General features: G+C 37.4%; 1 protein-coding gene across 2 annotated transcripts in view; it reads right to left on the reverse strand.

Moving 5' to 3' along the window:
• The window catches only part of ARMH4 (armadillo like helical domain containing 4), a 137,069-nt gene that overhangs the window by 70,942 nt on the left and 42,441 nt on the right, over positions 1–23,686 (reverse strand). For both annotated transcript variants that reach the window (XM_072629317.1, XM_072629316.1), the window contains one exon: positions 12,918–13,154. In XM_072629317.1, coding sequence (XP_072485418.1) covers positions 12,918–13,154 — 237 coding nt within the window. The remainder of the gene's footprint in view (positions 1–12,917; positions 13,155–23,686) is intronic.

Raw genomic sequence — 23,686 nt, forward strand, 5'->3', positions numbered from 1 at the left:
TCTATTTAAACCCAAAAAAGCATTAGCTGGTTCTTCAAGAAAATTGTCTCCCACCTTTGAAATGCAAAGGTCTAGGTCTAGATCACAGTTTCCTTAGAAGACACTAATAGTTTGCTGTTTGAATTTATTCTTCCCAAAATCAACATTTTGGTACCTTACTTTAATTTGGGGTTTTAAAACATGATTCATGAGTCACTTGGGAGACAGCAAATGCTGAAGTGAATTCATTCATATTCCTTACACATACTTTATATTTTGTGCTGTTATTTCTGAAAACAAGCTCAAGTGATAGCATTTTCTTACCAGCCAATTTCCATTCCTGTGGATGAACTAAGTTTCAGTCTTTCTAATCCTCTGAAGACACCTGGAACTTTTTATTTAATTCAAAAACCTCAGTAGTGGAGGACAGGAAAAAGAAGTCATGTGCCTTTTAATCTTATTGTAGTGACATCCAATTGGCTCTTTCATATGTCTACAAGTATGTGTGGAAGTTTCTGAAAGAGTAAATCAATTAAAGAATTTTCAAGCTTTCAGAGAAGATTCAGTAATAGCCACAAACTATGTGGTGACTTTTTAGTACTTTCAAATTGAATACATTGGGAGGAAGGAAAGTTGTGTGTTGTTCCCATTTTAAATAGCATTGATGAAAAGAGATATAAATCACACCCCCGTAAGAATCTAAAGGCATTTTAAATTCTGTGAGATGTCTGATCACCTTCATAATCTTGGTAATCTATGTTTGGTCCTTATTTTATACCTGATATTTTCATCAGCATAGCTGTTTGGACAAATCACTCTAGGAATCATAAATGTTTTCTGAAAAAAAGTATTAATTCAATTATTATTTTTAAAAGAGATTTGTTAGGCAAGAGAGGGAGAATCAAAGAGAAGCTTTAGAATTTTTAGAACAGAATTCTTTTTGTCAAAGAACATTCCTAGGCATTTTAGTTGGCTGCAGTGACACCTACTGTTATTAATAAGGAAAAGCCTGTTCAAATACCAACTACCAACTTTATGTAATCCAATAGGCTTCCTTTACAATGAAAGATACAACATCCACACAAAGTTAAAGCAAAGGTTAAAATGACATCATGCACAAACAAAATGTCTAGATTTCATCGTTTCAAGATTTCAAAATTTCTTTTCAAGAATCCCATCCCTCATTATGCATCTTGGAAGAAAGTCCCTTTGGATCGTTAGACCTAGAAATGGGACAGAGGACGTAAAGTCCAAATTTCTGAAACTGAGACATAGAGGAGTTAAGTGACTTGGCCAAAGTCATATATGTTGTAAGCATCAGAGGTGTTTTCCATTATGGTAGAGTGGATGGAGCACTGGACCTGTGGTCAAATCTTGACTTAAACAAGATGCAGTGGATAGAGTGCTAAGCCTAGAATCAGGAAGACCTGAGTTCAAATCTGGCCTCAGACACTTACTAGTTGTGTAACATTGGGCAAGTCATTTAATCCTGTTTGCCTCAGTTTCCTTATCTGTGAAATGAGCTGGAGAAAGAAACGGCAAACAACTCTACTATCTTTGCAGAGAAAACCCCTTACAGTGTTTGAAAACAAGAGTCGGACATGACTGAACAACAACAAAATGTGTGACCCTAGAAAAATCATCTGATCTCTTTGGGTCTCAGTTTCCTCATCTGTAAAATGAAGGGGTTGAAACCAATTATTTTTAAAGTCACATCCAATAACAAATCCATGGATTTTATTATTTTTATTATTTATTATTTTATTATTATTTATAATCCTAGGAACTCAAATCTTCTGATTTCAAACATGTTTCCACTCTACCATGATGCTTCCCTTCAATATTATCAATGGGACTTGGTTGTCTCATATTCCTTGATACCAGTGTTGCCATTCAGTACCATGCTTTAGAAAGTAATTTATACTTCGCTCTCTTTTTTTAGAAACAACTTATGAGGCAGGCTTTTTTTTAATTATCTCCATTTTATAGAAGAGGAAATGTAAGCAAAGAGCTTGCCCGTCTTCTGAGAGAGACCTAGGTCACAATTTCTCTCCTTAAAACCCTCTTAAATGTTTGGGAGTTTTGATGGTTATAGTGTAGAAGCTTTAGAATAAATGCAATTCATGTATTCCTTCTATATTTTTTACTCCAACTCCACATTTATACCTGGCCTCGTGAGAGGGAGGCCCACTTCTTTGGCAATCTCCCTTTTAGAAAGGAGCAAATATAAGTCTAATTATAAAAAGAGTGTGAGGCAGAGAGGAAAAAGCAAGAAAGGAAGTCCTGAAAGGGTAGCACAATTGTGACACTCTTTAGAAATAAAGAAATTCAACTTTTTTTCCCCGAGGTTCCAAGTTCTGTTTAAGGACCCATCACCTTGAATACACTCATTACTAAAATTCTTTCAGTCATACTAAAAAAAGGGGGAAGGAGCAAAAAACAAGATATAGATAAGGTTACTTGGAAATTAGAGATCAATGGTCATAGAATCATAGATTAAGAGCTGGAAGGAACCTTAGAGGCCATCTATTTCAACCCCCTTGTTATAAAGTTGAAGAAAATAAGGCCCAGAAAGATTAAATAACTTTCTTAAGGTCACACAGGTAGCAAGAGAAGCAGAATCTGAGCCCAAGCTAGTATTCTTTACACTTTGCCATGAATATCCCTTATACTGCAGATCTTTTTGGGGGTCGCTAACCATCAGACCAAAATCAAGTCAAAACACATCATACACATTTAGAGCTCCTGCCCTTCAAATCATTTTGTTTCATTTTTTATTTTATTTATTTTATTCTAAACTTATAGAAATAAAACAAGCATTTCCATAACATTGTAGAAATAGAAAGGAAAAAGGGGGCTTGTACACAAAGCAGCAAATCTAATATGTATAACTTCTTATTCCTTTTAATATATAATAATCATGTAATTTTCTTTTTTTCCTTCCCCCACCCCCCGCCATCCTAAATTCACACAACCACTCTCAACACCTTTGTGATCTTAAAGAATCATTATATTACTGTCAATTCCATCCAACTATTCTTCCTTTTCCAAGTGTTTGATCTCAAAACAAAAAAGATTTATCAACTTTTTCAAAATAAAGTTCTCCCATTGGCCATACTGCTCTTCTAGGCAGGCTTTTCTTGCAATTTGACAGGCTCTAAATAAATATAATGACATTGTTACTATTACTACCCAATTGAGAACTTCTATATAATTTCATCTCAAGACACTACACTTGGATAAAGGTCTCTGAAGAACTGTGTGGCTTTTGTTTTGTTTTGTTTGGGGGTCATTATTATTTTTGGCACTTGGGGGTACAGATGAAATTTAACTAAACAAGCCCAATAGTAAGAAGCTTGGGATCTTAAGCTGGAAGTGACCTTAAAATTCATTTAATATAACCTCCTCATTTTATGGATAAGAAAATTGAGAAATGAAAAGGTAAAGTGACTATCCTGAGGTCACATAGCTAATAATTCAGTATCACTTTTCAACCCACTTTTTCTTACTCCAATTCTAGCACTCCCTTCAATACACCATATTGCTTCCACATAAGAACACCCAACAAGGTGTTCAAACTAGATAGTTTCCCTGATGCCAACTAACTCTCCAAAAAAAGCCCAAAGAAGAATTATTTACTAGATGTAAAATAAGTATAGCTGAATTCACAAGACAAAAAAAGAGAGAACCCATCAAGTTAAACTCTTTAAAAATTAACCCAAGAATACACTAATTCTTCCAATGCTCCAGAACTCCTCCCCCATCAGCCTCTAAATTTCCAGCAGGATACACAAACCAGAACAAACCAATCCACAGGCTTTTGCTTAGGACCTATACTGGATTCCTCTCCAGCTATATAACCTTTGCCATCACTCCATACCAGCCCCACTCCCCCAACAAGCAACAGTGTAATTCTGCCCATCCACTTGAGGGAAATGGTAGGGAAAGTATGCTACCTTATTCTCTGGTGATCCCAAGATTAGGGATCCCCAAGGCTGACACCCTGCCTATACTGCTTACCCTAACAAAAAGCAGTAGATACTGATTCAGCCCAGTCATAAAATGAAAGGATGAGAGACATGGGAAGAACTGGTGCAGGAGGTCAACATGACTTATTTCACTGGGCCTAAAAGAAAGGGGACTGAAAACCAATTGGGACCAGTATCTCTTCCTTATTGCTCTTGGGCCAGTAATCACATATTGGACCAGTAATCTTGAACCCGTGTTTCCATTGCTGGAAAGAACATCAACTGTTCAATGACGCTGCTAATCATCCCTGTGACTTCCTAGATCATATCACCTCTCCTTTATCAACCTTTACATGTGGTGCATTCTCTTTTTTAGAAGGCAAGCTCCTAGAGAAATTTTTTTTTTTTGCATTTACACTCTTAGCATTGTTCCTAGAATATAGAAAATACTCAACAAATACTTTTTTCTGTCTTTCAATCAGTCTACCAACTCTTTGAGTTAAAAAACTATTCTTAAAGGAAACATTTCAAAGTAGTCATAAATTATAATGAATTTTTTAATTAGATATTTTTTTCCTACACGTCAAGCTAAGCTTAGTTGCTCCAAGTGAACCAGATCAGAGAAGAAAGGGATAATTTTGTATTCAAGGAACCCTTAGTATACCTTAATAGGGGTGTTTGGGGGAGTTTAGGGGCAATCAGAGTATAGGATTAAGGTACTAAATGTCTTGGAGGAGATAGATAGGGTAGCATGAACACTAAAAAATGTTAGGATTTCTTTAAAAAATAAAAAGGGTAGGGAGAGGAGACACTAAAAATACAAGCAAAATGAAATGGTAGGAGGGAAAAGGCACACAGGAGATCATTGAAAATAAATTTTTGCCTACTTCCATGGTGTTGCCGAAGGATGGCCCTCATTAAGTAGCAAGAGAAGGAAAAGGTGAATAATTAGATTGTCTTTGCATCTCACAATGCCCTCCAATGCTGTATGTTAGTACTGAGCAATATGATCTAGCTGACAATGAATGGTCACTTTTATCCATGAATGCACAAGCCAGCATAAGCTGTCTGTTTCCTAACTGGTGGGAGTTTGGAAGTCCAGTGCCTAACTACAAGGCTATCACATTTGTGATGGTGGCTCCCTGGTTGCCATAAACCAATTTCATCTTCTGTAGTTGGAGGTCATATTACTTTGGGCTTAACACCTAGTTACAAATAGCTAGTATCCTCTGTCAAGAAAAGACAGATGAAAAATTCAAATCCTGTCATTCCAAAGATTTCAGCCCTGTACAAGGACTTAGAGATAGAAAGTATAAATCATAATCACCTTGGGAACTGTCAACAGTATTCTATTTTAAATTTCTTCTTAGGTCTTGGTGGTGGTGGTGGTGGTGTTCAGTCATTTCAACCATGTCTGACTCTTTGTGACCCCATCTAGGGTTTCCTTGGCAAAGATATTGGGAGTGGTTTTCCATTTCCTTCTCCAGCTCATTTTATAGATAAAGAAACTGAGGCAAATAGGGTTAAGTGCCTTACCTAGGGTCACACAGCTAGTAAGTGTCTAAAATCAGATTTGAATTCAGAAAAATGAGTCTTAGGCCTTAGAAATATGAAATTTCTTGAAATTCATTTTAAAGATTCCTCAGTTAATACAGACAGATGTCCTTCATTGGTTATATTTGTATAAAATGGATAAATTGGCCTATAGGAGTCATTCCTTGGAACATATTACCTTCCAATACCAGCATAGATTATGTGGAAGTTTGGGGGGCATTTGTCCTGGTTCTGTTCAACATTTTCATCAAAAACATGAGAAAAAAGACATAGTATACTTTTTTCAAATTTTCAGAAGTGATAACTAGCCCTGGATTGAAAGAATTGAGACACCAAAAGATCTTAACTGGAACACTGGGCTAAAGCTAAGAAGATTACATTTATCCTTTTTAAATTCCAAGTCAAGCTCCTCTATTCAAAATAATTTACAATGAAAGGATGGGAGAGTAGCTAGAAATCAATTCATGGGAAAAAGATCTGGGTTTTATTGGATTACAAACTTAATAAGAATCAGGATCATGATACAAAAGCCAAAAAAGCTAACATGATTTTAGGAGGCATTAGCAGAAATATAGTAACAAAAGCAAGGGAGGTAATAATCCAGTGGAAGTCTCTCCTGGTCAAACTTCATCCAGACTATTATAATCATTTCTGGGCATCAAATTTAGGAGAGATCAGCAAGCAGGAAGAGCTGACTAAAGAAGAGGGATCATGGTGGTGAGGGCACTTAAAATCATGCCATATTATGATTGGTCTGATCAAACTAGGGATAGACAGCAACAAGGGAGAAAAGTCAGGGATAGTGGGACAAGGCTGCTCTGCAAACATTTAAAGGATTGTTCTGTATAATCCTTAGCAGATTTGTTCTTACTGTCCCCAGAGGACAGAACTAGAACAATGGGTAGAAGTGTCAAAGTGACAGACAACAACTCAATATAGGGAAAAGCTTTCTCATAATTAGAGCTATCCCAAAATGACAAAAGGTAATAGACTTCCTTAGAAGGTAGTGAGTTCACCATCACTGAAGTTCTTCAGGTTGAAGCTGCATGATCATTAATCAAGTATGTTATAGAACCCTTTGCTTCTTCCTCTATACAACAGTTAGGAGGGTGCAGTGGATAAATTGCTGGGCCTGGGCTAAAAAAGAACTAAGTTCAGGGTGGAGCCAAGATGGTGGAGTAACGGCGCCCACTTTCTAGAGTGCTGCTCCCAAGTCTAGCCAAATTTCTGTAAAAAATGGCTCTAAACAAATTCTGGAGCTGCAGAACCCACAGAATGATGGAGGGAAACAAATCTCCAGCCCAAGACACCCTGGAAAGTCATCAGGAAGTATCTATCATGCCACACAAGGAGCAGAGTGCAGTTCAGCGTTGACCATGGAGGCACAGATAGGACCTGAGCAGGCCTTGGAAAAACTGAATCTTTCCCACCTGTGGCAGTTTCCAGACTTCAGGACCCCAAAACACAGAGGACAAAATGGAAGGTCAGTGGGAAAAGCCTGTGGGATCAGCGTGGGAGGGTGGAGTGGTCTGACCCCAACCCCAGGGCAGCAGAGGGGGAAGGGGGAAGAGGAACTCACAGTAGCTACAACAGCAGCAGAGGCAGAGACAGAGACTGTTTCCGGAACTCAAGGTCCACAGACTGTGGGAAAATCAAGCAGCTGACAGTACACCCCCACCACCTTGACAAAGAGCTCAAAAGTCAAGTAAATGGCTGGGGAAATGAGCAAAACTGAAAAAAGAATCAGACTATATAATCTTACTTTCATGACAAGGAAGACCAAAACATGCAAACAGAAGACAACAAAGTCAAAGCTCCTCCATTCAAAGTCTCCAAGAAAAATATGAATTGGCTCAGGTCATGGAAGAGCTCAAAAAGGATTTTGAAAATCAAGTAAGAGAAGTAGAGCAAAATTGGGAAGAGAAATGAAAGTAATGCAAGAAAATTATGAAAAATGAGTCAACTACTTGCTAAAGGAGGCCCAAAAGGCTGAAGAAAATAACACTGTAAAAAATAGACTAACCCAAATGACAAAAGAGATCCAAAAACCCAATGAAGAGAATGCCCTAAAAAGCAGAACTGGCCAGATGAAAAAAGAGGTCCAAAAGCTCACTGAAGAAAATCATTCCTTAAAGATTAGAATGGAGCAGATGGCTTATGAAAAATCAAGAAATTATCAAACAAAACCAAAAGAATGAAAAAATAGCAGACAATGTAAAATATCTCATTGGAAAAAAAACTGACCTGGAAAAGAGATTCAAGAAAGACAATTTTAAAATTGTGGGACTACCTGAAAACCACAGTCAAAAAAAGAGCCTACACATCATCTTTCAAGAAATTATCAAGGAAAACTGCTCTGATATTCTAGAACCAGAGGGTAAAATAAGTATTGAAAGAATCCACCAATCACCTCCTGGAAGACATCCCAAAAGGAAAACTCCTAGGAATATTGTAGCCAAATTTCAGAGCTCCTACGTCAAAGAGAAAATATTGCAATCAGCCAGAAAGAAACAATTCAAGTATTGTGGAAATACAATCAGGATAACGCAAGATCTAGCAGCTTCTACATTAAAGGATCACAGGACTTGGAATATGATATTTCAAAAGCCAGAGGAAGTAGAATTAAAACCAAGAATCACCTATCCAGCAAAAAGACCAGAGCTGAATAGAAAATTTTATTTTCAAATACAAGAATCAAGAGAAACATAAAAAGGTAAACAGGAAAGAGAAATCATAAGGGACTTACTAAAGTTGAACTGTTTACATTCTTACATGGACGGATAATATTTATAACTCTTGAGATTTTTCTCAGTATTAGGGTAGTTGGAGGGATTATATACATATAAACAGAGGGCACAGGGTGAGTTGAATAGGAAGGGATGGTATCTAAAAAAATAAAATTAAGAGGTGAGAGAGAAATATATTGGAAGGAGAAAGGGAAAAATAGAAATGGGGCAAATTATCTCTCACATAAAAGAGGCAAGAAAAAGCTTTTTCAATGGAAGGGAAGAGAGGAGAGGTGAAGGGAAAAAGTGAGCCTTACTCTCATCACATTTGGCTTAATGTGAGAATAACATGCATACTCAATTTGCTATGAAAATCTAGCTTACACTACAGAAAAGTGAGGAGAAAGGGAGAAGCAGGGGGTGGGGGGATGATGGAATGGAGGGCAAATGGAAGGAGGACGTAATCAGAAGTAAATACTTTTGAGGAGGGATAGGGTCAAAAGAGAGAATAGAATAAATGGGGGGCAGGATAGGATGGAGGGAAATATAATTAGTCTTTCACAACATGGCTTTTATGTATAACATATATTGAATTGCTTGCCTTCTCAGTGAGGGTGGATGGGGAGGGAGGAAGGGAGAGAAGTTAGAACTCAAAGTTTTAAAAACGATTTTCAAAAATCGTTTTTACATGCAATGGGGAAATAAGCTATACAGGCAATGGAGTATGGAAATCTATCTGGCTCTCCAAGAAAATAGAGGGGATGTGGATAGAGAAGGGACGGATAAGATAAAAGGGAGGACAGATTGGGGGGAAGAGGAAATGCTGTCTTGGGATGGGTGGAAGGGAGAGATGGAAAGGAAAATTTAGAACTCAAAATCTTGTGGAAATGAATGTTAAAAATTAAAAACAAATAAATAAATTAGAAATAAATAACTAAGTTCAAATCAAGCCTCAGACACTTACTAGGCCCTGGGCAAGTCACTTAATCTTTGCTTGTCTCAATTTCCTCAACTGTAAAGTGGAGGTAATAACAGAACCTACTGAAGGGTGGTTGTGAGGATCAAATGAGATATCTATAAAGGGTTTAGCACAGTGCCTGGCATATAGTAGGTGCTATATAAATGTTTCTTCCCTTCCCCTATGCATTTAATTCCTGTGACAGGTTTTTTAGGAACTTTTGGTCTGGATATTAACCAAAATGCACTGACATTTCATCACACTAAACAGTGTCTGGAAATCTAGCATTGCCCAGGGTGCTAACACCTATTGGCAACTAGGTGGCACAGTGGATTCAGTGCTGATCCTGGAAACAGAAATACTTTGAGTTCAAAGCTGGCCTCAGACACTTACTAGTTGTATGACCCTAAGCAAGTCACTTAATTCTGATTGCCTCAATTTCATTTGTAAAGTGAGCTGGAGAAGGAAATGGCAAATCACTCCCAAATGGGGTCACAAAGAATAGATACTATCGACAAATACCAGTCTAAAACATAGAAGAGCCACAAGCAACAAAGTATTATTTAGATGAAGGGTTCCTGACATCCAAGAATCTTTTTTTAATATTTTAATTACCACATTTTAATATAATTTGCTTTCAATACTATATATTTTGTGCATCTAAAAATAAATTCTAAGAAAGTGTCCATAGACTTCACCAGATTGACAAAGGAGACCATGAGTTAAGTCAAGTCAACATGCATTTATTAGGCCCCTATTATGAGTCAGGCCCTCTGCTAAACACAAAGAGGGGACAATTGGTTCCTTCTCTCAAGGAGCTCAATAGAGAGGACAACATGCACACAACTACATACAAACAAGATATAGATGGAATAAATTAGAGTTAATCTCAAAGGAAAGGCATTAAGATTAAGGAGGACCAATAAAACCTTCTTGCAAAAGGTGGGACTTTATTTGAAACTTAAAGGAGCCAGAGAAAGCAGGGAACAAAGATTAAAAGAGACAGAGTTCCAGCCATGGAGAACAGCCAATGAAAATGTCCATACTCAGCACCACAGTGCCACTGTTATGCTTCATTTGGGTTCAGAAGTTCCCCTGGATTCTTAAAAACCAAATCAGCAGAGGTTTTATAGATCCTACCAAGCTGTCAAGACTTCTGAGCCAAGATTCTATTTTTCTGGCATCCAAGGAACAAGCTAGCTAAAGAAAATTGAGCACAAAGTGGAGATTTTTTTCAGGAAATTTTATATAACTCTTCTTCTACCCAAGCCCAGGACAGTTTTAGGAAAGGACAGCTCTGAGAATTGTGTGCTGCACAAGCAGAGAAAATCATAACTCCCGAATGACTGAGAGAATGCTAATCCATGATACTTCACAAGGAGAGAATAGACCTACTTCAACTGGTTGTGTACACATTTCAAGAGGGAACCTCTAGGGAAAGAGTTGAAAGAGAGTGAGAGAGATGAAGTATAAATTTCTAGTAGACCAGAGTCCTCAGGGTTTTGAGATGTATACGGGAAATCAGTCCCATCATGCCCCTTAACCTATATGGCTTGCTATTCTAGAAACTGCCAAGAGTGTCCTTTCTCTGGATGAGATCATTCCCTCTCTCCTGCTCTGAGCTGAGATCTTATCTCATTCAGTTAAAGGGCAGGGTTCATTTACTCTTCTGTATTCTTTGGTAATTCTAATACGTAAAACTTCCCTGATTTCTGCTTGTCATTTTTCTAGGCAGAAATTTTTCTAGGAGAAATTAGTTTGCTCACCATTTGTTTTGGTCTTTTGTTTAATCAGAGTTTGGTGGAAAGGAACATAGCTATAAGCTGAGGGCTACTCTCCTTAGTAGCAATCAGGAAAATGGCTTTCATTCTGAACATATGATGCCCCTGGACAAGAGTTATTTAAGGGAAGGCAGATCTATATATGTCTAGACTGTTACCCTTCTCGGAAACTGGAGGAGAGACTTCTCAGACTTGGCAGCTCATGATACTGCCTTCCCCTCTCCTCAAGTAGGCTGCAGGAAGAAGCATGCAGGTTATAAGACTGTCCATCAGCAAAATCACCCCAGGGTGGAGCAGAAAGAGGGTTAAACTTGTAAAGAGCACTAACTCTCTATTAAGGAGAAGAGGGCTTGTGATCTGAACCAATCAAACTCATACTCACACCAATGAAATTATGTATCTTTAACAGGGAACAATCATCCCTAATATCATCAACCACCTCAACATAAAAGTCTCACTAACAAAATTCCTTACAATTAAAGTCAAGGAACTAACCAATGATCAATGGTAAAAACACCAAATTCACTTTCAGCTCATGAAAAGCAGGCTACAGCCCAAATGATTTAGGAAATTCAGCAAGCAGGAGTCAAAGAAAGTTTTAGCTGAATATCTCCTCATTAGAGAAACAATTTTCCACCCCCCTAACCTCTCTCACTGCTATATGGCAATGCCCCTTTGAAATAAATACCAGGGAATTTCAATAGGTACCAGATCAATAAAGAAGTCATTTTCTCTTCCCCTTCCAGGAGGCTTCTTTCTCCTAAAACCCTTCTGTGTAGGAAGGATGAATGGAATCCTTTCTGGATTTCAGATTATAATATAATAAAATATAATGTAACATAATGCAACGTAACATAACATAATATAATATAATACAATGTAATGTAGTATAGTATAATGTAATATAATGGAATGAAATGCTACGTTATGTTATATTATATTATATTACATTATTAATATAATATAACCTGATATGATATAACATAACATAATAAATAAAATATGATATAATATAATGTAATATAATAACATGTTGGGGGTGTAAGCTCAGTTTCATGTGGACAGTCTCGGGCAGGTAAAGGTGAGGACTTCTAACCTCAGAGTTCTCATGAGGCTCCCCAGGGAACAGCTGGGAATTGAGGCGTGAAACACGGGCTATCTTGTGCATTTCTGCCTCTTCTCCGTGGGAAACTTGCTGGGGAGAGCATCCCACCCTTGAGATTAACCCATGGTCTGAGCACACCTGTTGTTGACTAGCTAAAGGCTGAGAGCAGGCACGGTATTCAGGTGCAAACTATGCGGTGGGAGAGCTTAAGTAGGGTCAGGAAAGCCTGAAGGCGCTCTTCCCGCTGAGGGGCCCTTAGAGGGCAGAAGGTCCCTCCCCTCTCCCACTCCCATCCTCTTGCTGTACGATCTTTGCCTCCTTGGGAGGAGGAGGATTCCTCTCTCCTGAGGAAGAATTTACCCTGCACATGTAACTAAGAGCCTGAATAAAGCCTAACCCTTGTTCGACTCTGGAAAGTCTCTTCTCTCAACACGTTTATTCGGTTTGGCCACCGAAGACCTGCGACAGGTGAAAGGTAAGACTCGGGTAGCCCTTCGGCCTCAAGGCCGAACAATTACATAATATTATAATGTAATAGAACATATTGTTATAATGTAATGTAATTATATAATATGTAATAAACATAATATAATAACAATTGATAGGATAAGGAAAGCAATGTCAAATTAATTCAGAGCACAAAAACATAAGAGTAATGAAAGCAATTGTTAAACATTCCCCAAATGTGCTTTTACTTATTGATAAATAATGTTTTGATTTATTAATTAATTTATTGATAAATCCAGTTCAGCAACATAAAATCAAAATATTTGCATTTTAATTTATGATTAATATAAAAAGGAATGATGTTATTCAAAAAAAAGATTTAGAAGAAGTTGCTCTTACCAAGGCCTTGATTCTGCTGTTCCCACTCCGTAGCATCTGGAACCTGATATGACACGCCTTCCAAGGGTTCCAAGTTGCCCCTGTCTAACCTGGGTTCCTGGGAAGTAATACCAGGGAGAGTAAACCCAGGCAGCTCAGTGTCACCCTCCATGCTTTCATCCAAGGAGTCTTCATCTTTATCTTCCTCTTCTTCTTCTTCCTCTTCCTCCTCTGCTTCATCCTCATCTTCCTCTCCCTCTAGAAAGAAAGAAGTCAAAACAAAACACTGCTAAGTAATACAAATGTTTCATCATTATGCAGTTGCTATAAAATAATGGTATATTGTCTTTTTTAAAAAAATTATCCGTGGTTTAAACCAGATGATGTGTGGTAGGAGAAAAGAAAGAATTGGCATCTACCAAATATCTTACACTTTAATCCTTTCATATTAGGGTTATGTTAGGAAAGATTATTACATCAATTCTCATGATTACAATGACGGTCCAAAGGAAATAAGTGCCCAGGATAATCTGAACTATGATGAAAAAACTTTTTTAAGGGTGTAGTCAATGGAAAGAGTCCTTGTAGTGGAATGAAAAGATGACATTTACTGCCTGTGTGTTCCTGGGTAAGTTTTCTCTGAATCTCAGTTTCTTCAACTGTAAAATGGTGCTTATAATACTGTCACTACTCACAGGATTGTTAGAAGAAAAGCAGAAGTGTGAGGTGTTTTATTAATTAAAAATAATAGGCTTTTTGTTATATGAAGTGACAAAACATATGTTGAAATTTTTTTAATTAAACTTCAACAAAACAGATTAAATACAATTAAAGACAATTGGTGTTACCTTTTCTGGATCATCATTCATATCCTACTCCCTAATTGTGAGTGCACCCCAAGGTTCTGAAGACTCTTCTTCTATCCTTTCTCTACAGTCTTTCTTAATGACTTCCTCAGTTTCTAAGAATTCCATTATTATCTCTATGCAGATGATTTCTAGACTTCACGTCTGGAAGTCCAGTGCTTTAGCACAGTACCTGGCACATAGTAGGAACTTAATAAATGTTTATTAACTGTCTTTTGTTAACTAGCCTGGTCTCTTTCTAAGTTCCAGGTATATGCTACCAATTCCTATTAGATATTTACGACAGGATGATCCATGGGCATCTCAAGGTCGGTATGTTCAAAACAGAGTTCATCTTTCTCCCAAAATCTACCCCTCTTTTGAACTTCTTAACTTTTTTTAGAAGATACCATCATCTCATTAAAAAAAGATAAGGACATTCATGCACAAAAATATTTATAGCAGCTCTTCTTGTGGTGGAGAAAAAATTGGAAATTGAGGAGATGCCCATCAATGGGGGAATGACTGAACAAGTTGTGGTACATGAATGCAATGGCATACTATTGTGTTACAAGAAATAATGAGCTGAAAGATTTCAGAAAAACCTAGAAAGTCTTATTTGAACTGATGTTAAATGAAGTGAGAACCAGGAGAACATTATACATAGTACCAGTAACACTGTACAATGATCAACTATGATGGACTTAGCTCTTCTCAGCACTGCAATAATCTGAGATACTTCTAAAAGACTCATGACGGAAAATTTTATACATGTCTAGAGAAAAAAATATGGAGTTTGACTGCAGATTAAAGCATACTATTTCACTTTTGTGCACATTTTCCCTTTTGTTCTGTTTCTTCTTTCACAATATGACTAATGGGGAAATAGGTTTAATATGAATACACATGTATGACCTATATTAGATTGCCTGCCATCTTGGGGAGGAGCAAGGAGAGGGAGAAAGAAATTTTGAAACTCAAAATCTTATAAAAAATGAATGTTGAAAACTGTCTTTACATGTAATTGGAAAAAATAAAATACTATTTACAAAAAAAAGATGGGGGGAATTAACATCATCCTTCCAGTTGCCCAAGTTCACAGTCTCAAAGTCATGCTCCACTCCTCACTCTCATTTCACATAGCCAATCAGTTGTCCACTGAGCCTTACCTGTTGCTCCTTTCTATTATCCACCTTCCTGGGGTCAAATGCTGCCCTCTTCCCTATTGTGGGACCTAGCAATGTTTCTAGGGCCAAGTGCTTCCCTTCTGTTCTGGAGCCTTAACACTGCCCCTCATGCCAGGACAGAATGTGACATACAACCTACCCACCCAGTTCTGGGTCCCAAATGCTTCCTCTGAATACTATTGTACTCCTGTTCCAGGAATAAAACACTGAAGTCACTGTCACTCTGGGGGACTGAATACTGTCTATTTGTAGCATATTCGTGAGTGGTGCCACTCTGGGTTAGGTTGAACCCTGTTGCAGGTACTGTTGCTAATAAGGACAGAGTTTTTCCTCTATATAAGAGCTAAATAATGCCCGCTAAGCAGGGCCTGAGAATTTGTTAAGAAAATATTTTTTAAACCCTCCACAGATGATAATGTAGAAAGACTAGCAACTTCAGGAGGCACCCTGCCAACCATTGATTAAGATCTGTCATTAGCAATTTCACGGAGTCTTCAACAAGGTTCTTACCAAGGCTAAGTCAAGAGTTAATAATTGGAAGTTCCAATCAACCAGAAGTCTGACACGTAACAAGAATGCACATAATTATACTCATATAATACCCATCTATGGGTAAAACTGTGGGAAACAAGGAAATTCTGTTTTCCACAGTTCTAAGTGATAAAGGTTGTGACCTAACATGAACAGGTTAAAGGTCAGAGAATAATGTGCAGATTCAAGGAGCTGTGTGAGAAAGGGCCTACCAGAGAAGAGAACATGGAGCCACATGGCCAGGGGATGGTATCACAGGAGATCCAAAATTCGTAAAATAATGTAAGAAGCCCCATCTCTCTGAACATGTTGTAGCACTCCTGTAACCTTCCTAGAGAGGCTACCCATTCATTCAGGGGAAATGAAAGTAAAGAGTAACAAAAGCTTTCCTGATTTCACAACAGGTATTGTTCTTTGTTTAAGGTGAGCATGTTTCTCACTATTTGGGGCTTGTTAGATGAGCTCACTTCTAACAGAACCAAAGTAGTGGAATACAGGTTGGAACCCAGCTGAACTCTCCCAACATTTCCCTCCAAACAACTTTAAAATAATGCCTCAAATGATATTTTGGAGTGGCAGAACCAACAAAAGGTAAGAGGGAGATATTTTTCCCAGGCTAAGATAATTTAGGAGATCTGCAGAAAAGGTCCAGAACACCAGGGTCGGCCCAGGCCCAGAGCATACCAGGAGCATCAGAAGTGAATCTCAGAAACAACTTCAGCAGCAGCAGCTTCAGGAACTCTCAGGTTAAAGAAAATACAGGGCTCTGACAAAAGATTACAGGGGGCCTTTGGCTCACACTGGGTGCAGCTGGCACTGATTGGCAACTCTATTATTCATAAACAGTTCTGGGTCACAATTCCAGAGAGGAGAAGAGCATTTGTGATTAGTCACAAGGGAGCAGGGGTCCTGGTCACAGTTCCAGGGACAAAAGGAGTACTAGTACTTGTAGCTTCAATGGAGCAGGGGCCCTTCCTGGGTAAAGACTGGAGCAGAGACAAGAAGAACAGTAACCACTTCTCCCAGGGTAACACCACCTTGAAAGCACTAAAAACTTATAGACTCCCAGAACTAGTTCTGAAAATAGAAGCACAAAAAGCTCTAAAGCTTGGCACAGTGCCTCCCCACATGCAAGTGAGCAAGTTCAAAGTTAAAAAATAGGCTAGGAAAATGAGCAAACAACAACAAAAACAGAACTTGATCATAAAAATAGCTACTAGGGTAACAGGGAAGACCTAGACAAACTTAAAAAACAACAATGTGAAAACAGCTATGAACAAAGCCTCAAGGCAGAATGTTAATTAAATCCAAGAACTCCTGGAACAAGATAAAAAAACAAGATGAGAATGTTAGAGGAAAAACTGGGAAAAGAAATGAGAGTAATACGAGATAATTATGAAAAGAAATTAACAGCTTGAAAAAAGAAACATAAAAATCCATGGAAGAGAAAAATTCATGAAAAAGCAAATTGACCAATTTCTTTACAAAAGATACAAAAATTCCTTGAAGAAAACAACTCCTTAAAAGTAGAAATGGAAAAAGAAGTACAAAAGCTGACTGAAAAAAATAATTCTTTAAAAATTAGAATTGGGCAAGTGGAAGCTAATGATTCCACAAGACATCAAAAAACAATAAAGTCAAAAGAATATTTAAAAAATTGAAGAAAATGTGAAATTTCTCACTGGAAAAAACAAGTGGCCCAGAAAATAGATCAAGGAGAGATAATTTAAGAATTTTTGGACTACCTGAAAGTCATTATGTGGGATACAGCAACCCTTACTCAAATTAAACTCAGAGACTTCTCAAGGTAGAAGGTAAAAAGGAATTTATTACAATCTCATGAGAAAGGGAACTTCCCGCAAGACCATGGGTGGTGTCAGCAAGGGAGTGCACCTGAGTGGAGCAGAGTACAGCATACTATAGTCCTAACGTGGAAATCCTCTAGCTTCTCTTCTCATTGGCTGGGAATCCACACATACAGTCTAAGCGCGGGAATCCACCCCAGAGACAAAGAACATAGAAAGGATCGTTGCTCACCAATGAAGGTTTTTGTTACCAAATATGAAACTTACGGGAAGAATGCCGATATGGTGTGACCAAAACTTTGGTGATTCTCCTCCATTCAGGAGCATTTTATTTGCCTAAGAGGGATACTTAGTTACTTTAGCTTTGGCAGGAAGGGTAGGAGTTTTGGGTTCATGCCTGACAGGTCTTCACTTAACCTGATTTCACTCAGTCATGATCAGAAAAAAAAAAAAGAGCTTACATATCATCTTTCAAGAAATTATTAAGGAAAATTGCCTTAATATTTCAAGTCCAAAGTATAAGATAGAAATTGAAAGAATCTACCTCCTGAATGAAAGAGGTTCCCCAAATGAAAACTTCTAGGAATATTACAGCCAAATCCCAGAGCTCCCAGGTCAAGGAGAAAATATTGTAAACAGCCAGAAAGAAACAATTCAAATAACAGGGAGCCATAGTCAGGATCAAATAAAATTTAACAGCTTCCATGTTAAAGGAACAGAAGACTTGGAATATGATATTTTGGAAGACAAAAGAGCTAGAATTACAAAAAAAGAAAAACCTGCCAATCAAAAATGAGTATAATCCTTTGGGATAGGGAAGGGAGGCAGGAGAGAGGGGAGACAAGCATTTAATGAAATAGAGGGGATCCAAGCACTCCTGATAAATGATCAGAGTTTAACAGAAAATTTGACATTCAAACACAAGACTCAAAAGAAGCATAAAAAGACAAACATGAAAGAGTAATCATAAGGTATTCAATAAAGTTAAACTGTTTACATTCTTACATGGGAAGATAATGCACATAACTTCAAAGAATTTTATCATTATTAGGACAGAAGGAGTCTGCATAGACAGAGGTCATGGGTAGGAGCCCATTATGTTGGGATGTTCTTCAAAAAAAATGTAGGGATGAGAAAGAGGAATACACTGAGAGAAGGGGGAAAGGAAAGGTAGAGAGGAGATAATTTTCTCATGTAAAACAGGGGAACATAAAAGAATTTTTATAATGGAGGGGAACTAAAATTGGTTCAAAGAGGAAAAAATATATAAACACACTCATTTGGCCATAGAAATCTATCTTACCCAACAAGAAGATAGGGGAAATGGATAAGAGATATGAATAAAGGAGAGGGTGGATTGTGGAAGGCAGCAGTCAGAAGCAAGACTAACTTCTTTGAAAAGTAACAGAATAAAAGGAGACAGAGAAGAATAAACAGCAAAATGGTATGGATAGAAATGCACAAAGTGAATGTGCGATAACTGTGAATGTGAATGAAATGAGCTCACTCATAGAACAGAAGCAAATAGCAGAATGGATTGGAAACCAGAATCCAGCAATGTACTGCTTTCACATTTGGGACACAACATGAGACAGAAAGACACAGAATTGAAATGAACCCTGAGCAGATTCTGTAACACTTCAGTTGAAGTGAAGAGGGCTAGGGCAGCAATCATGATCTCAGACAAAGTAGAAATAGACCTAATTGAGAGAGATAATGAGGGAAAACTAAATTTTGCTAAAAGGTACCATAGACAATGAAGTGATATCAAAAAATTTTACAGCAGGGAACTGAGTCAAATTTATGAAAGCCATTCCTCAATTAATAAAAAGGATATGAAGTCAGTTTTCAGAAAAAGAATTCAAAGCTCTCTATAGTCATAAGATAACTCTGAGGTGCCACCTCACAACTATCAGAAATAACAAATTCTGGAGGGAATGAGGGGAAATTGGTAGTGAACTGATCCAACCATTCTGGAGAACAATCTGGAGCTGTTCTCAAGGAGTTATAAAACTGCATATACCCTTTGATACAGCAAAACTTATTACTAGGTCTATACCCCAAAGTGATCAGTGGAAAAGGAAAAGGATTTATATGTACGAAAATACTTATAGCAGCTCTTTTTGTGGTAGCAAAGAATTAGAAATTGATGAGATGCACATCAGTTGGGAACAACTTAACAAACTGTGGCATGGTTATAATGGAGTACCATTGTTCTCTAAGAGAGGATGAACTGTGTGGTTTCAGAAAAAATATGGCAAGGTCTATATGAACTGATATAAAGTGAAGTGAGAAGAACCAGGAGTCAGTGTGCACAGTAACAACGTTATATTGATGATTAACTGTGAAGAACTTGGCTACTCCAATCAATATACTGATCCAAGACAATTCCAAAGGAGTCATGATGAAAAAATGCTATCCACCTCCAGAGAGAGAAGTGGTGAGTTCTAAAATGCAAATCGAGGTATAATTTTCTCACTTTGGGTTTTTTGGGGGGTTTTTTTCACAACATGGCTAACATAGGAATGTTGCTCATGATTTCACATGTAAAACTGATATATATTGTTTGCCTTCTCAGGGTGGAAGAGAGATTAGAAGGAAGAGAGAGATTTAGAACTCAAAATTTTGAAACGATGCTAAAAAATAAATAAATAACAAATAAATCTGATAATATCTAGCCCATGTGACTCAAAAAGGAGGCATTCTTTATTTCAAATAGCTAACATGCAACAAGACCTAAGAGATGGGACATAGACATATGCAATTTATGTTTCCAGTGTGATTACAGGATGAATGAAGTATTAAATGTGAATAGTTACAGAAGCAGTTATTGACAGATATGCTCAGTAATTCTCAGGGATGTATATATCAATTTATAAAAAAGAAATGTTCCATTTCAAATAGTAAGGGGAAAATGTCTAGATATATTTTTTTCCTTTCTTTCCCTCTCTAAGCTGTCTCCTCTATCTTGTCATTTTCTGACACAGCCTCTCTATCAGCTGTTTTACTGTCATAATACTTTATATACTTTGTATTTATGCAATATCTTTCTGTCATGGATTACAAAGTATGACATAGAAATAATATTTCTAAGTCATATTATGAGGTACATAGATAGATAGATAGATAGATAGATAGATAGATAGATAGATAGATAGATAGATAGATAGATGGATGGATGGATGGATGGATGGATGGATGGATGGATGGATGGATGGATGGATGGATACAAGGTTTATTATCCTCATTTCTTGAGAAATGGATCAACAAAGTTATATGACTGACTTCAACTTACACCTATGAATTAAAACTGAAACCAAAAAAAACACTATTTAGTGTTCAGTTGATCAGAGGTTGGCAAAACCTTATATAGGTTGTAGTTTGCTAACCTCTGCATAGATCAGATTCTTTTCTTTACTCATTGCTAAAATTTCTAGCTGCAGTCGATTGATCCAAGAGGCTTAATTTAACTAGAAATAACCACATTCAGCTCCGCTAGACTGGAGGAAAGGGAAGGGAGCAAGTATTTACATAGTACCTACTATGTGCCAGGCACTGTGTAAGTGATTTGCAGATATTATCTCATTTGATCCTCACAACAACCCTGAGGAATAGTTGTAGTTATTATCCCAATTTTACAGTTGAGGCAACTGAGGCAAACAGAGGTTAAGTGACTTGCCCAGGATCACACAGTTAGTAAGTGACTGGGACTGGTTTTGAACTCAGGTCCTTCTCACTCCAAGCTCAATGCTCTATACACTGTGCTGCCTAGCTGAACAAAGGAACGTGACTAAACAGCATGGGGGGAAAGGTGAGGTGCATTCTCCGGATCCAGTCAAAATAGCCTACAAGAGGCTACAAAATAGGCTATAAATTCCATTTCTCACTATGTACACAGATCCCTCAAACTCTCCTCCAGTTTTCCCTTCCATATTCTCCACAGCTAAGAACTATAAAAAATCCTGGTAGGTTTGAAAAATTGCCATCACAGTCACTGTAAAAAGTCCTGGTAGATCTGAAAAGCTGCTGTCACAGTCAGTCTTCATACTGATACTTTTCTGTAATTTCTTCCTAATCAGTATACATGAAAAGTATCTGAGGTATGTCATCCCAACAAAAGATTAAGTGCAGTTTTCTAAAATTCTTTGTTCTGATAAGGTTGCCTCTCTATCTTCTGTTTACTTGTATATCCCCTCCCCACTGTCGTACTTCATACCAGCACCCTGTACCCTCTGGAACTCCCATGTTATAATTAACAAACTTCCCTTCATTTTATACATCTTTCCCCCATGCTCTTTTTATCTTCTAGTTCTTACTGAGACCTGGTGTCTCCCAGAAGTCACTATATCTCATGCCTTCCTTTCCGCTATGATGAAACCATCTCTCATATTCGATGACTCACTAAGCCCTGGAGTGGGTAAGACACCTTGTTTCCCATTGTCACAGTCCAGAAGAGGCAATGAAGAAGAAAAGGTATTCCAACTCCCTCTACCACAAGCAACCATCAATCTTTCCTTCTTTGAGGTCTACTTTCTCCAAATTTATCAGCCAATAAAGATTCTGGTAACTGTTAGTTACCAACTCCGATATCTTTCTTCCTCCTTTCTCAATAAGTTCAGTGCCTGGCTCACAATCTCCCTCACTACCCCAATTCCAGCCTTCATTCATATTAAGGGACTTCAGCAAACATATTAATATTCCTTCAAACACCCTACCTGCTCAATTCCTACAACCTATTCCTTCACTCAACCTAATTTACATACTCCTTATAGTGCCATCACCCTTGAGAGAAATGATTATAACCAATGATTTAGGGAGATTCAGATTTCCCCCCTTTTCTTAATCCTCATTTCAAGACCTCCATCTCTGAAACTTGAACTAACCTTCTCCTCTATCTAAACCCCACCCTGGTAGGGCAGCTATGTGTTCTGCCCAGGCTCACATGGGGCATAAATGACATATATTTCACATTGATATATTTCACAAGGATAGGATTAACTTAAGAAGTAGATGACATAATCAAAGTTTAGGTCCAATCCCTCACTGTAATATTCATTCTCTCAATTAATTAGATATAATTGTCACCTTGGTGAAAATGCTTCTTCGATTGTTTTGGCCTAAGAGAAAACTGACCAATTGACTGTCCTTTTATTAAAATTCTTGACATTATTAATAAAATGATTGTTACCCAGAAATTATGTCTCTTAAACCTTTTTACATGCCATACCCCAAAAGTGTTCTGCTTCCATGGAAAGAACAATCAAATTCCTTTTTCCAATTACAATCTCATATAATTCCATATATATATCTATGCCATACTCTTCCCAAACCCTTTCTTCATCTTCATCAGAACATATAATCTCACGTCTCCACAGTACTTTATGAGGCCATTTATAAGTCATGCATCTGGGATAATTGGGATCATTACAATTTTAATGTTATCTGGACCCTCACTGAAGTAAGGCAATCCTTTTACTCCTAAATTTAATCTGCATTGTTGGTTCCCCTCAAGACACAGTTCAAGGATCACCTTGTACATGAAGTTTTTCTGGTTTTCAAGCTCTTAGTGTACTTCCTTTCAAACCTACTTTGCATTCATTTTGTAAATATTATATCTACGCTTAAATGTGCACATATTGTCTTCAATGAGTATATAAGCTCCACAATGCAAAGATTGTTTCACTTTTCATTTTTGAATCCTCAGCACTTTGCATACAGCCTAGAACACAGTAAACACTTCATAAATGCTTGTTGATTGACTGACAGCAGCCCATCATTTTATATTCTCCCTCAGTAAAATAAGTTGTTAATTTGCTAACATCTTCTGCCTACTAATTCCCATCAATTCTAGAAAGAAAGACACTTTTTCCATCAATATTTTTATTTTTCTTTGTTAAGGCCAAAATGAAATCATAACTCAATTTCAAGAGTAAACTAAGAAAGAAATTAGGGGAGTCAATATTTAAAAGTGAATTTATTGGTCCGTCAGTGACTTTTCTTGCAATGACATTTTCTGTAGCAAATCAAGCAGCACCTCTTCTAAACATGTATTTTTGGGGCATTTTTCAAAGAGGGAAAAACAATTGGAGCAAAATTTCTTCACAAAAAGAGCAGTCCCAGCACTATGATGTTGGATTTACTTCTCAGGTAGAATTTCAAGGGGGAAAAAAATCTCAGATATCAAATCATAAACAAGACTTGGAAGTCAGAAGATAAAAGTAAGTTTTAGAAATTGCTCATCTTTCATGGAAAATACACTTAAGAAACTCTATATTTGATATAAGTATAGTCATCAAGTAAAAACATTTTTTAGGCTTGAATATGTAATGAGATTCTCCAGCAGATATCCTTCAGAGATCAGAAAAGACCCACTAATCTAAGAACTTTTGAAATAACTACTACAAAATGACATCCACTCATCA

Source organism: Notamacropus eugenii, chromosome 1 (assembly GCF_028372415.1).
Source record: "Notamacropus eugenii isolate mMacEug1 chromosome 1, mMacEug1.pri_v2, whole genome shotgun sequence".
Classification (NCBI taxonomy): domain Eukaryota; kingdom Metazoa; phylum Chordata; class Mammalia; order Diprotodontia; family Macropodidae; genus Notamacropus; species Notamacropus eugenii.